Source organism: Pseudopipra pipra, chromosome 1, assembly GCF_036250125.1.
Source record: "Pseudopipra pipra isolate bDixPip1 chromosome 1, bDixPip1.hap1, whole genome shotgun sequence".
In the NCBI taxonomy this organism is placed as follows: domain Eukaryota; kingdom Metazoa; phylum Chordata; class Aves; order Passeriformes; family Pipridae; genus Pseudopipra; species Pseudopipra pipra.
Genome location: NC_087549.1, coordinates 62,273,840 through 62,294,213, shown reverse-complemented (window position 1 = coordinate 62,294,213; position 20,374 = coordinate 62,273,840). Strand labels below are relative to the sequence as shown.

Here is a 20,374-nt window from a genome sequence, read left to right as displayed (position 1 = left end):
GTTATTTCCAGGTGACCCTGAGATTAGCTCAGTTGGTTAAAGCATCTTTGGCCCTTGTGGGTCCCTTCCAACTCAGAATATTCTGTGACTCTGTGTCTTAGCCAAGACAGAGTGTCTAATGTCAGGGTGAAGACAGCAAAGTGGCAACTGTGCAGTTGTCAAACATCTGTCGTGCAGAGAAGCTGCTACTGGTTGTCAGGTGATAATCAATCAGACCCTTAGTGACAGTTCAGCAACGCTCTGAACACTCTTCTGGTGTGAAATATCTGGGACCAAGACCAATGGTCTCCATAGCATAAGCCCACCAAAATAAGGAATTCTCCCAAAGCACTTAGGGCATTGTCACCCAAAGGCCGATGGTTTTTTGGGTGAAGAGAGGGAGCAAGAATAATGGCCAATGTCAGAAACCACCTCACCCAACGGCCTTGAATGAACTGTGAAAGTTACTTTAAGAAGATAAAGGAGAAATATTTCCACCAGTTACTGCTTGAAACTTCTCTCCCCAGAAGGCTGATCACAAGATATGTTCTCTTCCAAAAAACATTAACAGAAAAGCCCCAATGTTTTGGGCTCAAAAGAACTTGCCCATTCCTTTCCCACTAAGGAATCTGTCCCTTTGGATCATACACTCACATGAAATACAGTAATTCTGGGAAATGTTTTGAGGAGCATTAATAGGTCTAAGGTACAAAACTAAAAAAGCTGGAATCTGACAAACTTCCCAAGTTGTCTTGTCTGAAGGATGTGTCTGTGTCCAGCTGGCCTTGGTCTGCTTCACTGTCTTGCATGCAGAACAGCTGGCTCCAGCACTTTGTGAAGGAGCATCACTGCTGCAAAGAATCACCCAGGTGGCTCTGGATTGAAACAACTCTGGTCCCAGTGGATAACACGCATCTGAAGGTATGAGAAAGCAGGTACACCACAGACCAAGCAAATGGCTGAAAAGGAGACCGTTTACCCCCAGTGCATGTTCTAGTCTGGATTTTTATCAATGGCTTTCTAAGGAAATGGAAAGTTGATGCAAAAGGCTCAGGTGCAGCCTCAAAATGCTTGCCTCCATGCCAAAGCCTGTGATGTAGCTGGTTTAGTGCTGGCAGGTGGCAAGCACCCAATGCTGCTCTGCATGCTGTCAGTGCCTACTTTGTGAAGGTTTCTTGAAGAAGAACTAGAGCCTGGAGAAACAGGAATAGGCAGAGGAATCATTCTATTCCAGTTCTATACTACATGGGAGCAAGATAAGTAAGGCAAAGGGGTTTCTTGAGAGTATGGAGTAGTCAGTAATTTACAGCTCAGGAAACCTTTAGTAAATCAATGCTCTCAACTTAGTCACTACTCCAGTTCCGTTTCAAAGTGGAAGAACTGTTTCCCAAATGCAGGACTCTGCAGGGCCAGTAACTGCTGCTCAGAATGAAAAATACAAAAGGAATGTGTAGGTGGAAAGAACATCTAATTTGGGCAGAGATCACCCGGCTGCTGTGTGCCAGGGGGGTGTGCAGTAAAGGCCATAAAAGCCCAAAGGGTGTGAGAAATGGGGAAGAAAGAGCTTTCTACAACAAGCTCAGATGAAAAGGTCTTGAACTGAGAGTTGCAACAGTAGTATTTTCTAGCAACATTTTTTCTAGAGTTTCAGAATTTTAGTTGCACTACACTTTCTGTGGTAGTAACATTTGTGTAAATAATTTCTGATAATATTTAAATGTAGATAATAACTGATCAGTCCCACAGAGTTTTAAATCAAAACTCTGGCAGACACCTGTGGTAGAAAATCATACTTTTCCCCTTTAAGCAAGAAGGTTGACTATGGAATTCAGTGGATAAAAAAAGTGTATGGCACAACTACTAAGTGTATGCCATTATAAACCACTCAAACACACCAGTAAGTATGAGAGGAAGTAAAGAAAATAGTGAACAGGAATGCAAAAGGAAAGCGCATCTTTTCAGATGCAGAAGCAAAAAAATTACAGAAGGACAATTTTAGGGAATGGAGTTTATATGCTCAATAATAAATTGCTTTGAGTTTTTGTTAAAATTTACATGACAAGATCTAAAATGTATTTTGTCAGCTCATGAAGACTAATCCTGCTTCAGCACAAGTATTTAATGCACAGACACAGTTTAGGTATGGGTGAGAAGAAAAATGAAAGTCCACAACACAGCAGTGAGAAGGAAAATGGACACTGGGGAGTAGACTGTCTCACTTTACTTTTTTATTTCAGCTCCATGTAAGGTGGTTTTAATTACATAAAGCAGACATCTAAAGCCAAGAATTCATCAGCATGTGGCCCAGAAGTGTGGGGAAAAGAAAAAAAAAACACAGACCACTGATAAACATCATGAACTGGCAAGTATTCCTCAGTTAGTATGACATTCTGATTATTTATTCTTTCCTGTTATTTTATCTGATTGCCTTATAGATTTTACTATTTCTTAATAAGCTTTTGCCAATAGAAAGAATCAAGAATTTTTATTTTAGGATGGGTCAATCCATCAAATGAGTTTTTAAGTCAATTTATAACAATTTCATTCAGAACAATATAATAAAATCTGCATATATTTCACACCTTTTTACTATGCAAAAATGTAAGTAATATGCCATATTACGCACCAGTCCTAGAATAGATTGTATTGAGGGCATCACATTAAGACAGAGAATTCCTTTGCTGTGACATTCAGAAATGTAGTGTATCAATTTCTAAAAATATGCTAATTATAAAGTCTCAAATTAATAGAATTTGCCTTACATTTGTGTGAAAAAAAGTAAACCTGTATTTTTTAATATTCTTCCCAAGTAGGTAACATAAAACTTTTTTTTTTTTTCTGAATTGGGAAGGGTGTTAAAAGGTTTAAAAGATCTTTTTGCTGATGGAATAAGTTTAACATATTTTCAAAAAATAACAAAAGATTTTTTTCTGTAATATACTAAGATGTAACAAATACATTACAAAAAGCCTAAACAAAATAGTATGTTGATCCGTTATGTGCAAGTTTGTGTTCCAGCTACATTTTACATGTTAAAAAATTAAACCCTACCTCCCTTTACCCTTCCAAAACCAGTTAAACGCAGAATTAAATGCAGTCTCTTTCCTCAAAGACAAGAGATGGAGACTCTTGAATCTCTTCATCTGTTTCCATTTCAGCTGTTGTTGCTTCTTAATCTTTTCCTCTAGTTTCTACTAGCACATTGACTAATGTCTGAATATTTAGTCCTAGAAAGGGGAGATAAAGACATTTAAAGTTACTTCTATTTCATCATATTTTACATAACACAGCATAGAAAATGTTAAAATGAAAGTTTTCCTATTAACTAGCTTCTTAGTTAATTAACTAATTCTAGTAACAGAAGCATAGTTTGCATTTGTCCAAATGACAGGTATACAGTAGTATATGCCCATGTCCCTTTAAACCCCTCTCATAATCTATTTTCAAGAAGATTCTTTTATTTTGAATACTATATCACTATTCTGAACATTAAGGACTATTTCTACAATAATTAGAAAAAAATAAATTGTCATATAATGAACCAGCTCTTTGATAACATTTATGTTATCCCAGTGGGTTTGATCCATTTGGATTATTTATTATAATGCCATCCAGGTTTGGCTCTGCATGCATTACAATGTTTGTCTTTATGCCAATACATTCCCTAGAATAGATTACATCTTCCTCATACAGCACCACAGTAAGACAGAGAATACATTTGCTGTGACATTCTCCTTTCTTTGTCTAAACAGAAATGCATTGTATCAATTTCTAAAAATATGCTAACAGTGTAAGTGTATTGCAACGTAACACTGCGGCCTTAACAGTACAAACTCATGATATAAAATGCTAGTTAGAAAGATGACCTAGAACAAACCTTTCAATTCAGAAAATTTTTATTCTATCAAAATTTCCTTCCACTGACTGCTCTATTTAGTTGCCAAGAGGCACAGTGTCCTCAGAGAGGTAATACCACCTTTCTTCAGCTGATACAGACGCTGAGCAAAAAGAACTCAACTCCCCTGAACAGCATGTCCTGTCTCTGCAACACACACAACACACAATTTCCTGCCTATGGTAAAGCAACTACGTTGATGTAACTCATATGCAAACTAATCACAATCTTACTCTGAAGTACTGGATAATATGGAGCCAACTGTTTGAGCCTCCTGGTCATTGTAGGTATATCCTTTCCTTGTAGTGTGTTCACAGTGTTGGAAGCAAGACCAACATCACCTTCGTCGAACATCTTATCTGAGCTTCTGAACTGCTGGTAATCTCTGTATGAACCACTGCCAGAAAATGAGTCCTGATGTGAAGTCCAGTCACTCTGGTAGCCTGCTTTCTGATGCCTGAATCCTTGACAACTAGATTCCTGGTTCCAGCTAGACTCCTGCTTCCAGCTAGAGCTCTGGTTCCACCTAGAGTCCTCATTCCACTCATTCCACCTGGTGTCCTGGTGCCACCTGGAGCCACCTCTTCCTGAAACAGCAGAATTTGCAGAAGATGTACAAGTATTCACAGACTCATCATGCTTGTAAGAGGAATAGCTTTGCAATGGATCATTTGTGGAGTATCTTCCAGATGAAGGATACGAGGCTGTAGAATTGGGATAGGATAATCCTTGATCACTTACAGTCCACGCTTTTGTACACGCTTGTGGATTCCTCCATTTTGTATTTTCCCTGCCATATGAGAGTCTGTTATCATGGAGTTTACTTCCTTGCACGTCTCTGGACATATATTCTGCTGAGTACTCCCTCACTGGGCTTGTCACATAGGAAGAGGCCCCACCAGCTGAATTACTGCCAGATGCAGATTGGCTGAACTGTCCCAGCCATTCACTGACACCACTGGCAGGACTTCCAGTGTGAAGAGCAAGAGAGTCCCTGAGTGCAGACATCATTGCAAAGTCATTAGACATCAGATGACAGGAAGATGATCCATCATCTGTTTGGTAACTGTATGAGTGAGCAGGAGCAAAAGAAGCTTCTGCAGAGCACTCTTCATACTGAGACAAAAAACCTTGATTCCAGTTAGAACTTCCTGAATAAATAAAGAAAGGACACTAAAAGTTAGCAAAACATTAAAATATCAACTGCAAACACAAGATTTTATAAAGTGATTCTATGAAGTGTCCTTCTGTTCTTTTCCCATTTCCTGCCTTTATGTCTTACCTGAGTCTGGCATCTTTTCACCCAAAAATTCTAATGTTAAATAGGTCAGGAAGGGTTACTGCTTGGATCTCCTATAACCTTTACTGCTGTAACACTACTCAGTGAAACAGAAATGTTCTTAGACAGTCGAGGCTGAAGTCATTAAGGCTTCAGAAAGCAATATCCTGAACTGACTCAGGGCACAGACACAAAGTGCACTAGCTAAGAAGCACTATGGCTGGCCATTAAAGTAAATCTTTTCACAATCTGTGCAGTGTCAAGAGTATACTTAAACGAGGAAAAAAATATCTAAATTACCTTTGTATTTTCCATATGGCTTATAGTGTTTTGGGATGCTTTTCCTTCCTGGAAATTCATCTTGAGATATTGACATCAGTGGCCTCAGACTGTTAGTGTAATTAACCTAGGTAAAGCAAAAGGTCAGAATGTCTGTTTTTAAACTCAAACCTCAAACATTCTAAAAAAAAAACAAAACAGTAAGCTCCTCAAAGAAAGTTAGCAGAGTACAATTTTAGGTGAAAGCAAAATCCACACGAAGGATGCGTTGTTCTGTTGTTCACAATGACCACATTATACCTCAATTTTCAAAAGTATTATTTGGAACAGGTACGCATCTGGAGAACGGAATGAGGTGTCTGGGGAAGACAGTGCCTCCTGTTTCAAATTTCTTTATTGCCTCATCTCTCATCATCACCTGGCTAAAATATAAAACTGGTACATATACACATCCTGTCTTTAGCTGGGAAGTGCAAAATGGAAGGCTCAGCTGAGAGATTAAGCTACAGCAACAACGTTTAACTGGTAGTGGTGGTGGCATTTGCACAGAGACAGTTACTGTAGCTCAGCTGACATGGAATATATTATTGAGAATACAGTCTGAAACATCCTCCATTAAAAACACATGCTGAATTTTGTGAACCAGTAGCTACTAGAGGTGATGAATCATTTTTTCACAGATTCTGGTCCTTCTTCAGACCCATTTTTTCTACAGGTATTGAATTTTTATGCCAAGAAGCTATGGAGGTTTGTAAGGGCCAACAGAAAGTCAAGAACATCTTGCCTACCTTAGTCTTAATAGATTAATGCTCTCGAGAGCAGAGCTACAGGTCATGAGACAGACACCCACATGCCAGCAAAAGGAAAAAGTGGCACATTTAGGTGGCACTTAAAGCCTGATTAATCTTAGAAGACAAGCAATCAAGCAAGGGACCAACTACAGAAGAAGGATGACAAGTATATTTAACTGGGATTTTTGACCATGCCTGAACTGTTACAGTTTGTAACAGCACAGTCTGGCAGGGTGTTAACTCCTTCCCTCCCAATGGCAAAAAGCTGTGGTCAAGATTAAGTTACTTACTGCTGCTTTCTTTTCACAAAAGGCCTTCAAAGCCTCTGTGAGTTCCTGTGTAATGCGAACAACAAGTGTTGCTTCTGAGTCTGAGGTGATGTGAAAAGTTTCCTGCTGAAAAACATAGTTAGAATTGGTCATTAGGATGCCAAAGGGTCATGTACACAGAGATCAAAGTTAAACTTTGATTTTTTATAACAAAAATTATACTATTAGTTGATTTATAAGACATATAATAAATGTATACACACACATATCAAAATATAAAATTGTGAACATAATTATGGCCTGATAACAGGTAAAACATAAACCTGGATTTCTCTGCCACTCCCTTACTGTCAATCATGAACATTTTGTTGCAGATGGAGAAGGGCACAAGTCCTAAATTTATGTTTTCTGTGTAGAAAATTGAATAAAAAGTATGCATTAGGCTAATTTGTAAGTATATAAAGTTATAAGTGATTACAGTAAGTTAAAAGAATATAGGCAGTCTGCCATGAGGAATAGCCATGATTCCTGTAGATAAAAGTCAGTTAACTATCTATCAAGTATTTTTGGTATTTTACTGATTATCCCTTAGACTTGCTTTTTCACTCTCTTTCCAAAGTCACAAGTAGCCACAGCTTAAAAAAAATGAAGCATGCATCTCAAAACATTCTAATTCTGATTTCCATGTATAAAAATTCAAACTCAAATTTTCCAATTACCGTAGGTACAGGACGTGACTTTCACAGAGTAAAACAGTGAATACAAATGGTCAGATATTTTCACAACATGAACCCAGAAGACAAACCAAGGCTTACTATACCACTGCCAACAGCAACTGAACAGATAAAACTTCCCCCACTTGCTCCAACACCAGCAGCTGTGCTCTCATATCCCTCAGTTTCACTTGTCTGTCTAGTTCTGCAGCAGCAGCACAAGCCACAGCATCCCAGGCAGCAACACCAGACCAGTTCCTCTTGTTCAGCATTATCACTAACCCCATTAAATACAGGCAGCCAATAGCACTTGAGCAACATCAGTGCTGCAAACTGACACTGCTTGTCAGGGTGACTCCTCAGCAAAGGGAAGAGTCATCCAGAGAACAGGTCAAGAGCCCACATTTAATCCACGAAGTTGTTTTGAGTTGACATTATGCTATGACTGCACCAGGTTTTCAAAGAGCAGAGTCCATTAAAAGAGAATTTAGAAATTGGTGTTATGGTCAAATGAGTTTGATCAGGAATCAGAGGCTCCTTCACAATATTCATTGCATCATATTGGTGAAACTGTACAACTCTTATCACAATTATTTTACATACATACCAAGAACTCTAGAGCTTTTTGTTTCCGAACAGGATCATTCTGTGGAATTATAGAATAGGGGAGAAAAATTAAGACTCAATATTATAATATTTGTTGCATCATCTTGTACAAAACAAGACATTTTGATCTTTTATCCAGCAACAAGTCAACACAAAGAAAAGACAGTAATTTTAGGTCACAGCCATAAACATATAACCTTAGAGTTTCACTATCAGTTAGGTAGCAGCTACTACAAATACAACTGCATTACTTTCAATACCAGGAAGAAGAACACATTTCATATCCATATCTTTCCCAGGCTTTCCTCACTCAGGACCAAAATCATGTTTAAAAAAGTCAAGTGCTCAGCTGTATTTAGCAGAGTACCTGACCAGCCTGAGGCCTGCACAACCAACCTCTGCCACTGTTATAAAAATGAGGCAGTTCTCAGTGTTTGTGCCCAGTGCTGGTTAGGGCAGATATTTGAGAGATCATTTTGAGTTTCACCTTTGAGTTAGAAAAAACGATTGTAAACCTTTAGACATATTTTAAAATTTAAACCAAACCTTCAGAATAGAATACCTTTGATCTGAAGAGGGGCAAAACAGAGAAGGGGAGACTGCAGCTCAGGTTGAGAGACCTGGCCTGCAGACACTGGATCTGAGACTCTCAGTGACTCTGAACAGGATTTATGAGAGCTAAGGTGAATGTACAATATTCACTTCCCCTCTGCTACGATGAACACAAACCCCTGGTCATTAGGTCAATTGCTTCTGCAATAATATTAATAAAAGAGTAAATTAAGTCAAAGAGTAAACATTTTTCAGAAAAATTAAAAGCAAGCATAAGGAAACTGCTACAACATAAGATACTTGCAGAGTTACTACCTCTACATACCTCATGCTTATAATCATCTTCCCACCTTAAAAGAAAGAAATTACAATATTAAGATGCATTCTAAAACTACAAAAAAAGTTAGTTTTACTCACAGCATCTAGAACCAAAATATTTCAGTTTCCAAATTTATATCACTTACCAATACAGGATATCTAAGAAATAACAGTATTTTAAATACGCCATAAAGGTCCTTATTCTGAATGACTCTCAAAGAGATCCAGTAGTACTCATGAACTTCTTTACAGATCAGCTAAAGGAGATGACTAAAGTAATGGTGGGGTTTTTTTGTCTTCCTATATGAACAGAAGTGCCTTTTATACAATTTGCTCAGCCTATGGCATCCCAAATAGACTGGAACCAGCCAGAAATTTCAATTGCAATTTCTTTGTGAGTGCAATATTTCAAAAGCCATAGCTACTATTTCCGCACAGACAAAAAGGAACAATCTACAAAAGAGGAATAAGTACAGTGGAAAGACAATATAAAATATTTTCCCCATATGTCGTGATGTTTGTTATAGAAAAGTAGATGAAAAATCTCTTTTGATTCCCCTGTGGGGATAGTATTCTCACCTTGCTTTCTTCTTTGATGGGGCTAGAAAATGAAAAAGTATTATTAGCAACATCACAGGGTTTCCACCATACTACTGCAACAGATGCATTACACACAGAGAACAGTTACTGGCCCTGACGTGACTGCAGTTTATTTAAAGAGCAGGATTCAGCAGCCTAAAACTAGACACATATTGCCATTTTAGGAATTACCAGGCATCCTTGATGAAAAGTCTATGGGAGGCTTGTGCCCTAACTGGTTTGCAGGGTACCCTACAAAACCTGTTCATGTTCAGGCAGCTGAATCCCACACAAGAAGTCTGTATGGATTGAACTGAGGTGGGCATGCCTACTCCACGCAAACAGTGAAAAGGTTTGGCAACGTTTTTTCCGGTATATATACCAGTGAACCTGAAAGCTGCATATACATACAGTCTCCAACAAAAAGTTATGGGGATTAAGTGTCTAATGTCATCTCTATCAGTGTATAACATGAGGAGGGAGGGAAAGCTCAGTAAAACAAGACAGTCTAAGACAGTAACTATGCTTCAGAGAATCAGCTACTGCACGGTACATAACTTATCACTTCTTAAGTATTTATCAGCACAGGTGTTCCAGGATAAGCAACAGGACAAGTAATAATTCTCAGGACAAGTGACATCTTTGCTCCTACAATATGAGGCTGAAAGACTTATGTTACCATTTTAGCCACTTCATGTTAACATGGTAAACACATGCTGATGAGTTGCAACATAAAGTTGCACTGTCCCAAAGTTTTCTAAATGCCAGGAGAGAAAAGGACTGCCACCATTTCAAAGAAAATATCCAATAAATTAAGAATCATGGCAATGTAGGATATAGGGATCTCTCACAAAATCATAAAAAAGATTGGAAGGGACCTCTGGAGGTCACCTAGTCCAGTCTGAGAGGTAAAAGTACCACAGAGGTGGTAAGAAGAGAAACCAATTAACTGTAAGATGAGGACACTGACAATTAGATTAATTTTCTTTGAATTATTCAATTTGTGCTGTCTTTCCAGTAAGCCTCCAAAATCTGCCCAGTTTGAAAAGAAGATGAGTGGAGACAAGGAGTACTACTCAGTTGTTGGAAACTTCACTCTACTCCAGCGAATGACTGAAGTTCTGCTCACTCTGACAAGGACTAGCCTCAAGATCAGATCTGAATGGTTAGGCTTGAGTCCAGCTGAGTTTTACAAGTCTTCAAGAATGGTGGTTTTTCACCTATTTGGTCAGGCACTTTCAGTGTGTAGTAACTTCCAGTTCCATTGTCTAGTCCAACCTTCTACTTGAAGCAGGACTACTGCCAACATAAGATTCTAGTTTTGTATCACCAAGTCTTGAAAACCTGCAAGGATGAAGAGTTCACTACCTACAGATAACCTGTACTACCCTCCCTGAACTCAGTTTTTCCCAAGTTCAGCCTCTCAAGCTGCCATCTCTGGTCATCTCATTACATTGTCTGCAATTACCAACAACTTTGACTTTGTCATCTTTGTAGCAGTCTACAAGCAGTTATCATGCCTTACCCTTCTCTTTCCCATTCTAAACAAGCACAGCTCCCTCTAACCCTCACCCCAGGCACATGCTCTTGACCCCTGAAAAACTCCATAATCCTCTCCAATTTCTCCAGATTCCCCTTGAACTAGAAGGAACAAAACTGGACACATTATTCCAAGTTTGGTCTTACCAGCACCAAATAATTGAGGATAAGATTGTTCTCCAATATTCTGCCTGTGCTCAACCTGTAGTATTACAATATGAGATTTGCCTTGTACAAAATGAAAGCATTCTCTTGGCTCATATACAGCTTGGAATCCATCATAACCCTCAAGTCTTTTTTAGCAAGACTGATCGGTCTGTCACTTCCCATCCTGTATTGACTCACAGTTATCACTTCCCCACTGAAGATACAGACAGGCTTCTCCAGATATCTGCTATAATTTCAATCTGAAAACCCTGGTGCAAAATAGCCAAGTCAATCTCTGGACTTATTTCCAGTTTGCTGCCGTATTTCACAGCAGCATTAAGAATAGATTTTAGACAGGAAAAAAAAATGATGCAGGCAGAATTCAGAGACTAAATCAGACCAGAACTTGATATGTTCTACTACCAAACTGTGCTTATACACAGTGTCACAAGACTTCAAGCTCAACTTCACACTTTGAGTTATTGGCTACAGGAATTACCTTCATAAGTCAGTATTTTTAATCCAAAGCCCAAGACAAAATACATATAACCTCTCCTCTTTAGAGAATAAAGAAATGCTGTAATTTTTCCTTTAAGAAAAGCAACAAATCAATCACTTCAAGCTCTCTCATACATACATACGTGTCTACATATATATATAAGAATATATAATCTTATCTTAGTTTTGCATATGATCCGTGCAGCAGCCAAAATTTGGTGTTAATGTCCATTTTGCTTCTTGCAAACTAGTACATGTCACCAAAAGGCCTGTCTTAATTATATGCTCAAACTCACTCTTGCTGAAATTTGCCAATATGATCTAGTCTAAAGACATACAGCTGCTAAACCAGTAAGCATGACTTTCTTCTAAATAACCAGAGTATTTTTATTTCGGAATTCATTTGATGTTGACCTTACCACCTAACTAGAGCAAACCTTAATACTGAATGACACAATGCTTTTGCAGCTAACTTCACTCTAGTCCATTTCTCTAGTTCTTCATATCCTGTAGGTCTGGGTGGGATCACCCTTTTTGATGTTCCAGATTGATATTTGAGCATGTCTTCTACTTCTACAGAAGTCTACTGACTTGACTGATGTCAATTTACCCTGAACTGAGAATTACTGAGCTAGATTACTGTGTCACATTCCCTTTTCTTCACAAGAGACACAAACAGAGCTCAAAAAGATTATCTGCCACCTTGTTTAGACCAACACCTCAGACCAACATTAAAAAGTACAATCCACAGAAGCCACTAATGATCAATCCGAAACTGATTCACACTGAAAAATTCTGTTGATCTATGCAACCCTTACCCATTTCAATCAAACCTACCTTCCTTCTAGTATTAGTGCTAGGGTCAAAAGGTAGCAAGGAAGTATTTCTTCAGGTTGGCTAAGGAACGTTGTAAGTCTGGCAATTTCCTTCTTTCCTCATTTCAAATTCACAAAACCCAGAAAATCTCTGAAAACATTTAGTGCTATTACAAGTTGAATGTTTTAAATCAGTCAAACCCTTGAGTTCAACTACTAAGTCAAACTAGGCCAGATATCACTTACATCAATTCTATTATATTCAAGAAATTCGTAGACTTACGTGAGGTACTTGGTCTTATGTAGCCTTCAATCTAGAAACAGAAAAAGTTTCATATTAGACTTTCTGATTAAAATTCCAAACAAGTATCTTCTGCAACTGCGTTTAGGAACAGAACAAGTACTTTTATTTATGCCAGCATAGTGTAGACCATAATTTCACAGATACTGAATTGTGTAAATATGAATGAAACTTGAGAGAAAATTTGCTTACGTTTGAGAAAATCTAAGTTGCAAAAATCAAAAATTATTGAAGTCAAGCAGTGAAATTTTTGAACCATGGAATTCAGACTGGACATTTTCAATTTAAAAAATCTAAAACCTTCAAAATAAACAACTTTTGTTTTCAGATGAATTTCAATATTACTGTTCTTTTCCTCAGACTTTTTAGGGCAACTTTAAGTAAAGCCTTAGTTCAACTTTTAAAATTTACTACAAACATAAACACATTGATAAAAGACATATTAACAAATACTTTACATTTACTTCCAATTACCTCATACATTTTTAACCCTTCAGTCTTCTCTAGCTCTCCTGCTATCCGTTTGAGAAATGAGACTTTGCATTCTTTTACATCTGTTGTCCTTCTCTTCATTTTGTCTGGAAATTCTTTAGACTGTTGAAAAAACCAGCTTGAAAAGGTCAATATCAAAATTCATCACAATATTAAAAAACTGACACATTTCACCTTTTGGACAAGTTTCCAAAAGGCTGGTAAACATCGATTTGAGCATTATGAGCTAGTTTTTTCTCTGTAACACAACCAATTAAATTTTAGAGTTGCTTAAGTAGGCTTCAAAAACAAATAATGGATACCATGCAAAGCTTCCTACCAAAAGGAAACATCATCTATACCAAATCTAACAATGTTAAGAACATGTTGAGGAATAAGAAAAAAACCACAACGTTCTAGGGACAGGACCTGATCCTGAAAACAATCCAAACACTCAGGAACAGACTTTTGAGCTGATACAGACAGGCACCTCTGGATTGAACTGCCTCAACAGCTCACAGCATTAGAGCTTTTCATATTAATCTGACCCATGAAGAGTCAACTGTATAAGTATTAGCAATTTATCACATGGGAGTTTAAACTAATTATTTAGAGGAAAAAAGGGGGGGGGAGTATCATAAAGAAATTTTTATCAAAATGCATCAAAAATAACTCACAATGTATGCTCTCCTGTGTTTATATCCACTAAGATGTTCTATCATGGGAGCCATCTCTGTATTAAGCTCACACAGCTTGCACTCATAACGCGGCTCTTTTCTTCCTTCAAATCTGATTTCAACCACATGTTCTAAACCTGTAGAAGCAGGAGTTATAAGTATCTATATTTTACTATATACTACTATAAACAAATGTATTCTCTTCAGTGTTGCTCATTAAAAGCCAAAATGAACATATAATAATATTCCACTTTCAGAATTTAGATACTCCCTCAGGATCACATTAGTTAAATTTATCTCTTTCCAATGTCTTATTAAGAAAGGAAATACACCATCTGTGGCAGATTTGCAAGCCTACCAAAAGAAAATATTTCATGCACCTTTCTTCCTGCTTGGGATTTTTTTTTCAAGAAAATAAAACAGAGAATGAGAATAGAAATGCCACACAAATGTCTAGATTTAAAAACTGCATTTAAACTACTTAGTCGAGCATAATTTGGACAGTGTCTGAGTAGCACAATGCAGATGTAGGAAAGACATTAATCACTTAAAAAAATTGAGTCCTTCAAAATTTAAAAATCTAAAACCTTTTTTTAAAGTCTTAAAAGTGTAGGGTTTTTTTAATCTAAACACTTTCACATTTTACAAGAATGAAAATGGGAGTTTTCTTCATTTTCCTATAAATTACTGAGACTATCCCTTAGAAGTATTCATAAATCTCCAAGTTTGAGGCTTATTACCTAGCGTGAAAAGTTTTACTCTGAACAGCTTAAACATAACAAATTTAAAAGCAGCTTAAAACAGCAGCTGTTCCCTTATGTCATAATTTCCAATGCTCTGTATTTGTGATGGCTTGACCCCAGCCAGCAGCCAAGAACCACATAGCTGCTGGCTCACTCACATACACACCCTTCAGCAGGGTGGGGAGAAAATAAGAAGAACAAAAGCAAGAAAACCAGGGGCTGAGATTAAAGACAAATTAATAAGTGAAGGAAAGAGGAGTGCAAAAAAGAAAAACACATGCAAAACCCCATTGCTCACTTCCCCATCAGCAGACCAATATCCAGTCACAGTCTCTGAATAGCCACCTTTGAAGTTAAACCTTGCTCCACCCTACCCTCTCCATCCCCCCCTTTTTCCTTCTTTGTCTCAGTTGAGATTGCTGACAGAATATGCAGCACAGAATATCCTCTGTCCAAGTTCGGGCCAAGTGTCCTGGATGTGACACCTCCCAAACTACTGCCCACCCCCAGTCTACCCAAGTGGTGAGGGATGGGGACCCAGAGTAACGAGTCTTGACACAGTGCACTGCTCAGCAACAGAAAAAATACACTGGCACGTCATCAAAACTGCTTCAGTCACAAATCCAAAACATACAGGCTGCTATGAAGAAATTCAACCCCATCTCTGATCTGCTACAGCATTATACTTCTAAATCTTAGCTCTGCAAATAAACTATCACCTAATGAACTGAAGGCGTTCTTGTAACCAGAGTTTTCTACTAAAAATGCTTCTAGTAATAAATTAGTATGATTTTTAATATTAACACTTTATGTGGAGTAACAAAAAGACAATGCACTAAACAGGGAAATTTTCAGCTAATATTAGAAAATTTGCTGCTTAGGTCTTCATGAGGGAACATATTTCTCTAGGCTACCAGTACATACTTGGAACACTAAGGCCACTGAGAAGGGCTGCCTAATCTAGCACCTAGAAAGAAAGAAAGCCTTAAAATTAATCTCATTAGTTTGAGACAGACAGGAAAAATATCTTACTGAACAGGAACATTGGTATATCCCACCGAATAGGAAGCCATAAGGAACCATGACTGATGACATGTCACTAGTGGCACTAAGTCCAGTTGGAGGCCAGTAGGTAGTGGTGCACCCTGGGGTCAATACTGGGTCTAGTCTTGCTACCCTCGCATACCCTCAGCAAGGCTGCTGATGACATATAACTGGGGGAGATGGCTGATACACCAGAGGGTTGTGCTGCCATCCAGAGAGACCCTGAGTGGCTGGAGCTGGGATGATTGGAAGCTTAGGCTGGTCAACAGGGGCAAGTGCCAAGTCCTGCATCCAGGGAGGAACAAGCCCAGGCACCAGTACACATCAGTTGGGGGCTGGCTTGCTGGACAGCAGATTGGCAGGAAAAGGCCTGGTGGACACTACGTTGAAGACGAGCCAAGAAAGGCTGATGGTATCCCTGAGATGGAAAAGGAGCAGTGTTGACAGCAGGCTCTGCTCAGCACCAGTAGGGCCAATTCTGGAGTGCCGTGTCAAGTTCTGGACTTCCCAGTACAAGAGACATGGACACGTGAAAGACCATGAAGATGATGAAGGTACTAGAGCATCTCTCCTATGAGAAACAGCTGAGAGAGCTGGAACTGCTCAGCCTGGAGAAGGCTCAGAGGGGATCTTGTCAGTGTGTATAAATATTTGAAGGGAAGGTGCAAAGAAGTGGGAGCCAGGCTCCTTTTAGTGGTGCCCAGTGACAGGACAAGAGGCAATGGCACAACTGAAACACTTCTGAACATCGGGAAACACGCCTTGACTGCGAGAATGACCGAGCACTGGCACAGGTTTCCCTGAGAGACTGTGGAGTTTTTCACCTTGGAGATATTCAAAAGCCATCTAGACATGGTCCCAGGCAAACTCCTCTGGGACTTGACCAGGGGGCTAAGACCAGCAGAAGTCCCTTCCAACCTCAAAAATTCTGTGGTCTGGGAAAAGCTTGTATACTTAGATGGCTCCTTCAGGAACAAGTTGTATTAAAAGTTAAGGTGTATAAAAGAGGTGGCCTTCATAATATGCAGTGCAACGAGCTAACACTTAAAAGGTATGAGACAGATATTATCCTATAAGTTATTGAATATATTTCCAGAAAATGCAATAGTATCTAAAATGCCACCTTTTATTTCAAAAAGCCATTTGGTCACAAATTCAAAGGCACACAATTTATAAAACAAAAAACATACCAACTAGAGGTTCTTCTCTTTTGGGATCATTCATAAAATCCTTCAGACAGGTTATGTACTTTGTAAGTCCTCTCTTCACTAAAGTAAAAAATACACACATAAAGAGACATTACACATTATACAGTTTGCACATAACATCCATGATCTTAAAGGAGTTTCTAATGGAGACTTTAATGGGGACAAAATTTGCACTCTGAAATACATGCAGAAAACAGCAAGGCCTCAGTCCCTCAACAGAAAGACTCCAACACCCTGTCCTCCATAACAATTTTACACACAAGGATTCAATGTCTTCAAGAAAAGAACCAAATAAGCAAAATAGAACTTCTAACACCATCCAAGTTACTGAGGAAAGATACCGAGTTCACATTCATAGCATGTACCAGACTGTGTCAGTTCTCATGAAAAAAAAAACCTCAAAAAAAAAGAAAAAGAATAAAAAGTTAAAAAAAAAAAAAAGGCAAGCCAAGCCACCAGCCCCCTCCTCTCCTTAAAATCCTAATATACACATAACATTCTGGGACTGCTTGTTTGGAGTCTGAAGTCCAAGAATCATATTGCTTTAAGTCTAACAAAGAACACAATCTTCACTAACATAACAAATGCCTCTTGTGCTCTGGGCAGCCCAAAAGTGGCAAAAACACTGGTAGTATATTCCTAAATCTGAACTAGCAGTGTTTCGATCAGGGCTGTATCTTGCTCCTGACTGAGTTTTAATAGCCTGGCTTTTGCACTTCCTGGTCAACTGAGAACACCAGCAGAGTTCAGCTAAACGTATCTGTTAAACAATCTCAGAGAGGCAGTAAGGGTATTCAAATGTTGGACATTATAAAGGAACATGATGAAGTGTTAAAATATGTATTCCTAATCTGAGAAAAAAATGTGCAGAAATAGAACTCATCTTCCTAATTAGATAAAACTGACCAATGAATTACATAAGAGTCATAAAGACTGCTCGTTTCTTCAAATCGGAGCAAGCACGTAGAAACACCACAAGCACTGAATTGTTACTGTATTCTTTCCCATTAGGATGCCAGGTTACAGTTTAAAAAACACAAAAACCCCAAAACCTCACAGGGATAGGGAATTCCACATTTACTCCTAAATATTCATTCCATTAGGAATATGCCTGTGCTGCCATCAAGTCGAACTCCCGGGCTGCAAACAAAGAAAAATTTCACAAAGTTCCAGCATTAATTTATATGGAAAACCTCCTGCAATTAGAAAAAACCTCCATGGGAATGTCTCCTGCCACAGCAACAGTGTGGCCCATTCCTACCAAAATTTCAGTCTTGTTAAAATCTTTCTATGTTGTTTTGGGGCTTTTTTGCCTGAGGTGACATGCAGCAGTAGCATAGTGTGACACAGTTGACACAAGTTGGTGCTACATAATTCATCTCCATAAACAAGATTCTTACAAACTGAAATGCACTATGCAGTTCTCATGCATTCGTCTGTCTGTGCAGCAGCTCAATGTGAGTTGGCTATTGCCAAGCTGACAGAGAAAGGCATGTGGTCTTCTGGACTTAATAAAGAAAGATCCACACAGAAAAAGGTTAAAGGTCTCTTCAAGGTCATTTTCTTCTTATTTCCTAACATACAACTAAATATTCCTGTCTTAGTATCATCTTAATAGCAAACAACTCATACTGTTCTTGGTTTATATGTTTCTGGTTTGTCAAACTTCCACTGTATCATTTGTGTACAGAAAGAGTGATGCAAAATTTTTTATTGAAAACTTCAACAACCAATAAAAATTAGTAAATGCAGTAAGATATCAGATAATCGTGAAGGCAGAAAGTATGTCTCAAGTTCAAAAGTCTTTCTGTGAAAATACTTGTAACTTCATATTCTCCTAAGACCTTTTCTTAGGAAAGAAAATTAACCAGTGCATAAAGGAAAAGCAATAGTTCAAACGTTTGGCAGGTTGCACTGCTTCTTTCTAGACCACAATCTAATCACCTGCTTTAGTCATCATTAAAACAAAACAACTGATTTCAAAGTTGCATCTGAAAAGGACATTAGCTCATTTATATTCAGCTACCTGGTCTCTGTGCTTCATACTTCATCGGAGCTTGGACTGGAGCTGCAGGACCTAGGATAACAGTTTGACAGTCAGACAACTACTTCTCATTTGCTTTTATTAAGTACCTAGTGGGTCATCCAAACATGTTACAGAATAGAACAATTATCTTCATTTTAAGGTTTAATATAGGCTCAGTATTCCATCTTGATGTAGTTTTCTTCTGTAACTTCACTGCTCTCAGAAAAAGTCTCTCATTCCACTCCCCTCCCCCATCAACACAATATACCAAACATGTGAATTTCACAGAAGCCCAGAATATTAAATTTTTATTTGATTTTTAAATGCTTTTCATATTGGCTACTTATTTTAATTATTTTAACTATTCCGTATCATGCATGACAATCAATCTATGTTACAGGTACTCATCATAAAACTTCTGGTCTAAACATTTAGAGCCTAAACACAGTCTCAGACACAATCAACGTCATCATTAAATTGCATCTTCTTTTACATAGGGCTCTGTATATATTCTTAATCACTCAGAGCTTCAGAATGAATTTTCAGATGTATTTTATAAAGGTACTTCTCCTCCCTTTGGAACGTTTCCCTTGCCCCACTCCCTCTCAAATCCATAGACACAAACGACCATGCATTAATGATGTTGTTGGTATTTTGTAAGTCACAGCATTCAAGTTTAAAACAAGGCGACACACTAATACTCATTTACTGGAAAAAGTGGAAGTTTGAGTTAAATTACACAGTTGCACATGTAATTACTATTGAAATCAAGTTTTCTATACTCATGGCAAACACAACGTGTTGTATACATCAATTTTTTTCCTCTTTCTGCATAAGACAGGCACTTAAGAGATAGGTATCAAAGCTGTAAATCAAATCAAATCATGGTTGTAAACATGTCGCAAGTAACTCTGCAACATTAACATAAGGGAGGGGTCTGGGAAAGCATATCTCCCTTGATTCCTTATAATAAATTATGCATTTTTTTCAGTTAAATGCTTCAAAATTTCTGGTAGCAAGAACAAAGGAAGATCTCCAGGTACTCTGCAAGCACAACAATTCAGAGTTGTTCAGCTAGTTCTGAAGCTCAAGTCAGATTCCAGGTCCAGCATCTGCAGACTGACAACATGGCCAAACGCTAAATGACACAAATAAGCACCTGCAAAACAAGATTTTTAGTGCTTTATTTTGATTTTACTTCTAGGGGAAACTGCATTTACAGAGAATTGCACCAGAAGCAGTTCACAGTGCAGTCTGCCTTAACATGGTTACAGTTTACAAACATGGTCAAGCTAAAAATCAAGTTCTAGCTGCTACTATCACCAAAAGTAGCTGTTGGGGGGGGTGTGAGTTTTTTTATCCTTATTAAAAAAAGGCAGTTAGTAAATACAATTGCTCCTGGAAAAAGTTTAACAAAGCAATTATGATCTTAAAGACTCTCCCATTCAGCAACAGTGGGTTTCCAGGCTAACATTTAACTCATGCTTACTAGCCACATGGCTTTGTAATATTGCTAATAAGGTAAATTATATTTCTTAAGCACCCCAAACCCAAAACACAATGTTTTCCCTAAAGCATATCAGACTGATCAATGAGCTGAAAATCAGCTGGATTGCCAGGCTCAAAGGGCAATGATCAACAGCGC

The 20,374-nt window shown here is 38.2% G+C and overlaps 1 protein-coding gene across 5 annotated transcripts in view; it reads right to left on the bottom strand.

Moving 5' to 3' along the window:
• Positions 1 to 2,185: 2,185 nt before the first annotated feature.
• LOC135416219 (uncharacterized) overlaps positions 2,186 to 20,374 on the bottom strand; it is a 31,506-nt gene continuing 13,317 nt past the window's right edge. For 4 of the 5 annotated variants that reach the window (XM_064659095.1, XM_064659129.1, XM_064659114.1 and 1 more), the window contains 12 exons: positions 18,730 to 18,780; positions 16,686 to 16,763; positions 13,709 to 13,845; positions 13,035 to 13,154; positions 12,543 to 12,573; positions 9,261 to 9,282; positions 8,689 to 8,713; positions 7,813 to 7,851; positions 6,514 to 6,618; positions 5,454 to 5,559; positions 4,108 to 5,025; positions 2,186 to 3,206 (listed from right to left, as the gene is read on the bottom strand). In XM_064659095.1, the coding sequence (XP_064515165.1) occupies positions 3,151 to 3,206; positions 4,108 to 5,025; positions 5,454 to 5,559; positions 6,514 to 6,618; positions 7,813 to 7,851; positions 8,689 to 8,713; positions 9,261 to 9,282; positions 12,543 to 12,573; positions 13,035 to 13,154; positions 13,709 to 13,845; positions 16,686 to 16,763; positions 18,730 to 18,780 (1,688 nt within the window). In that variant the 3' untranslated portion in view covers positions 2,186 to 3,150. The remainder of the gene's footprint in view (positions 3,207 to 4,107; positions 5,026 to 5,453; positions 5,560 to 6,513; positions 6,619 to 7,812; positions 7,852 to 8,688; positions 8,714 to 9,260; positions 9,283 to 12,542; positions 12,574 to 13,034; positions 13,155 to 13,708; positions 13,846 to 16,685; positions 16,764 to 18,729; positions 18,781 to 20,374) is intronic. The other variant, XM_064659105.1, reaches the window with a different exon arrangement.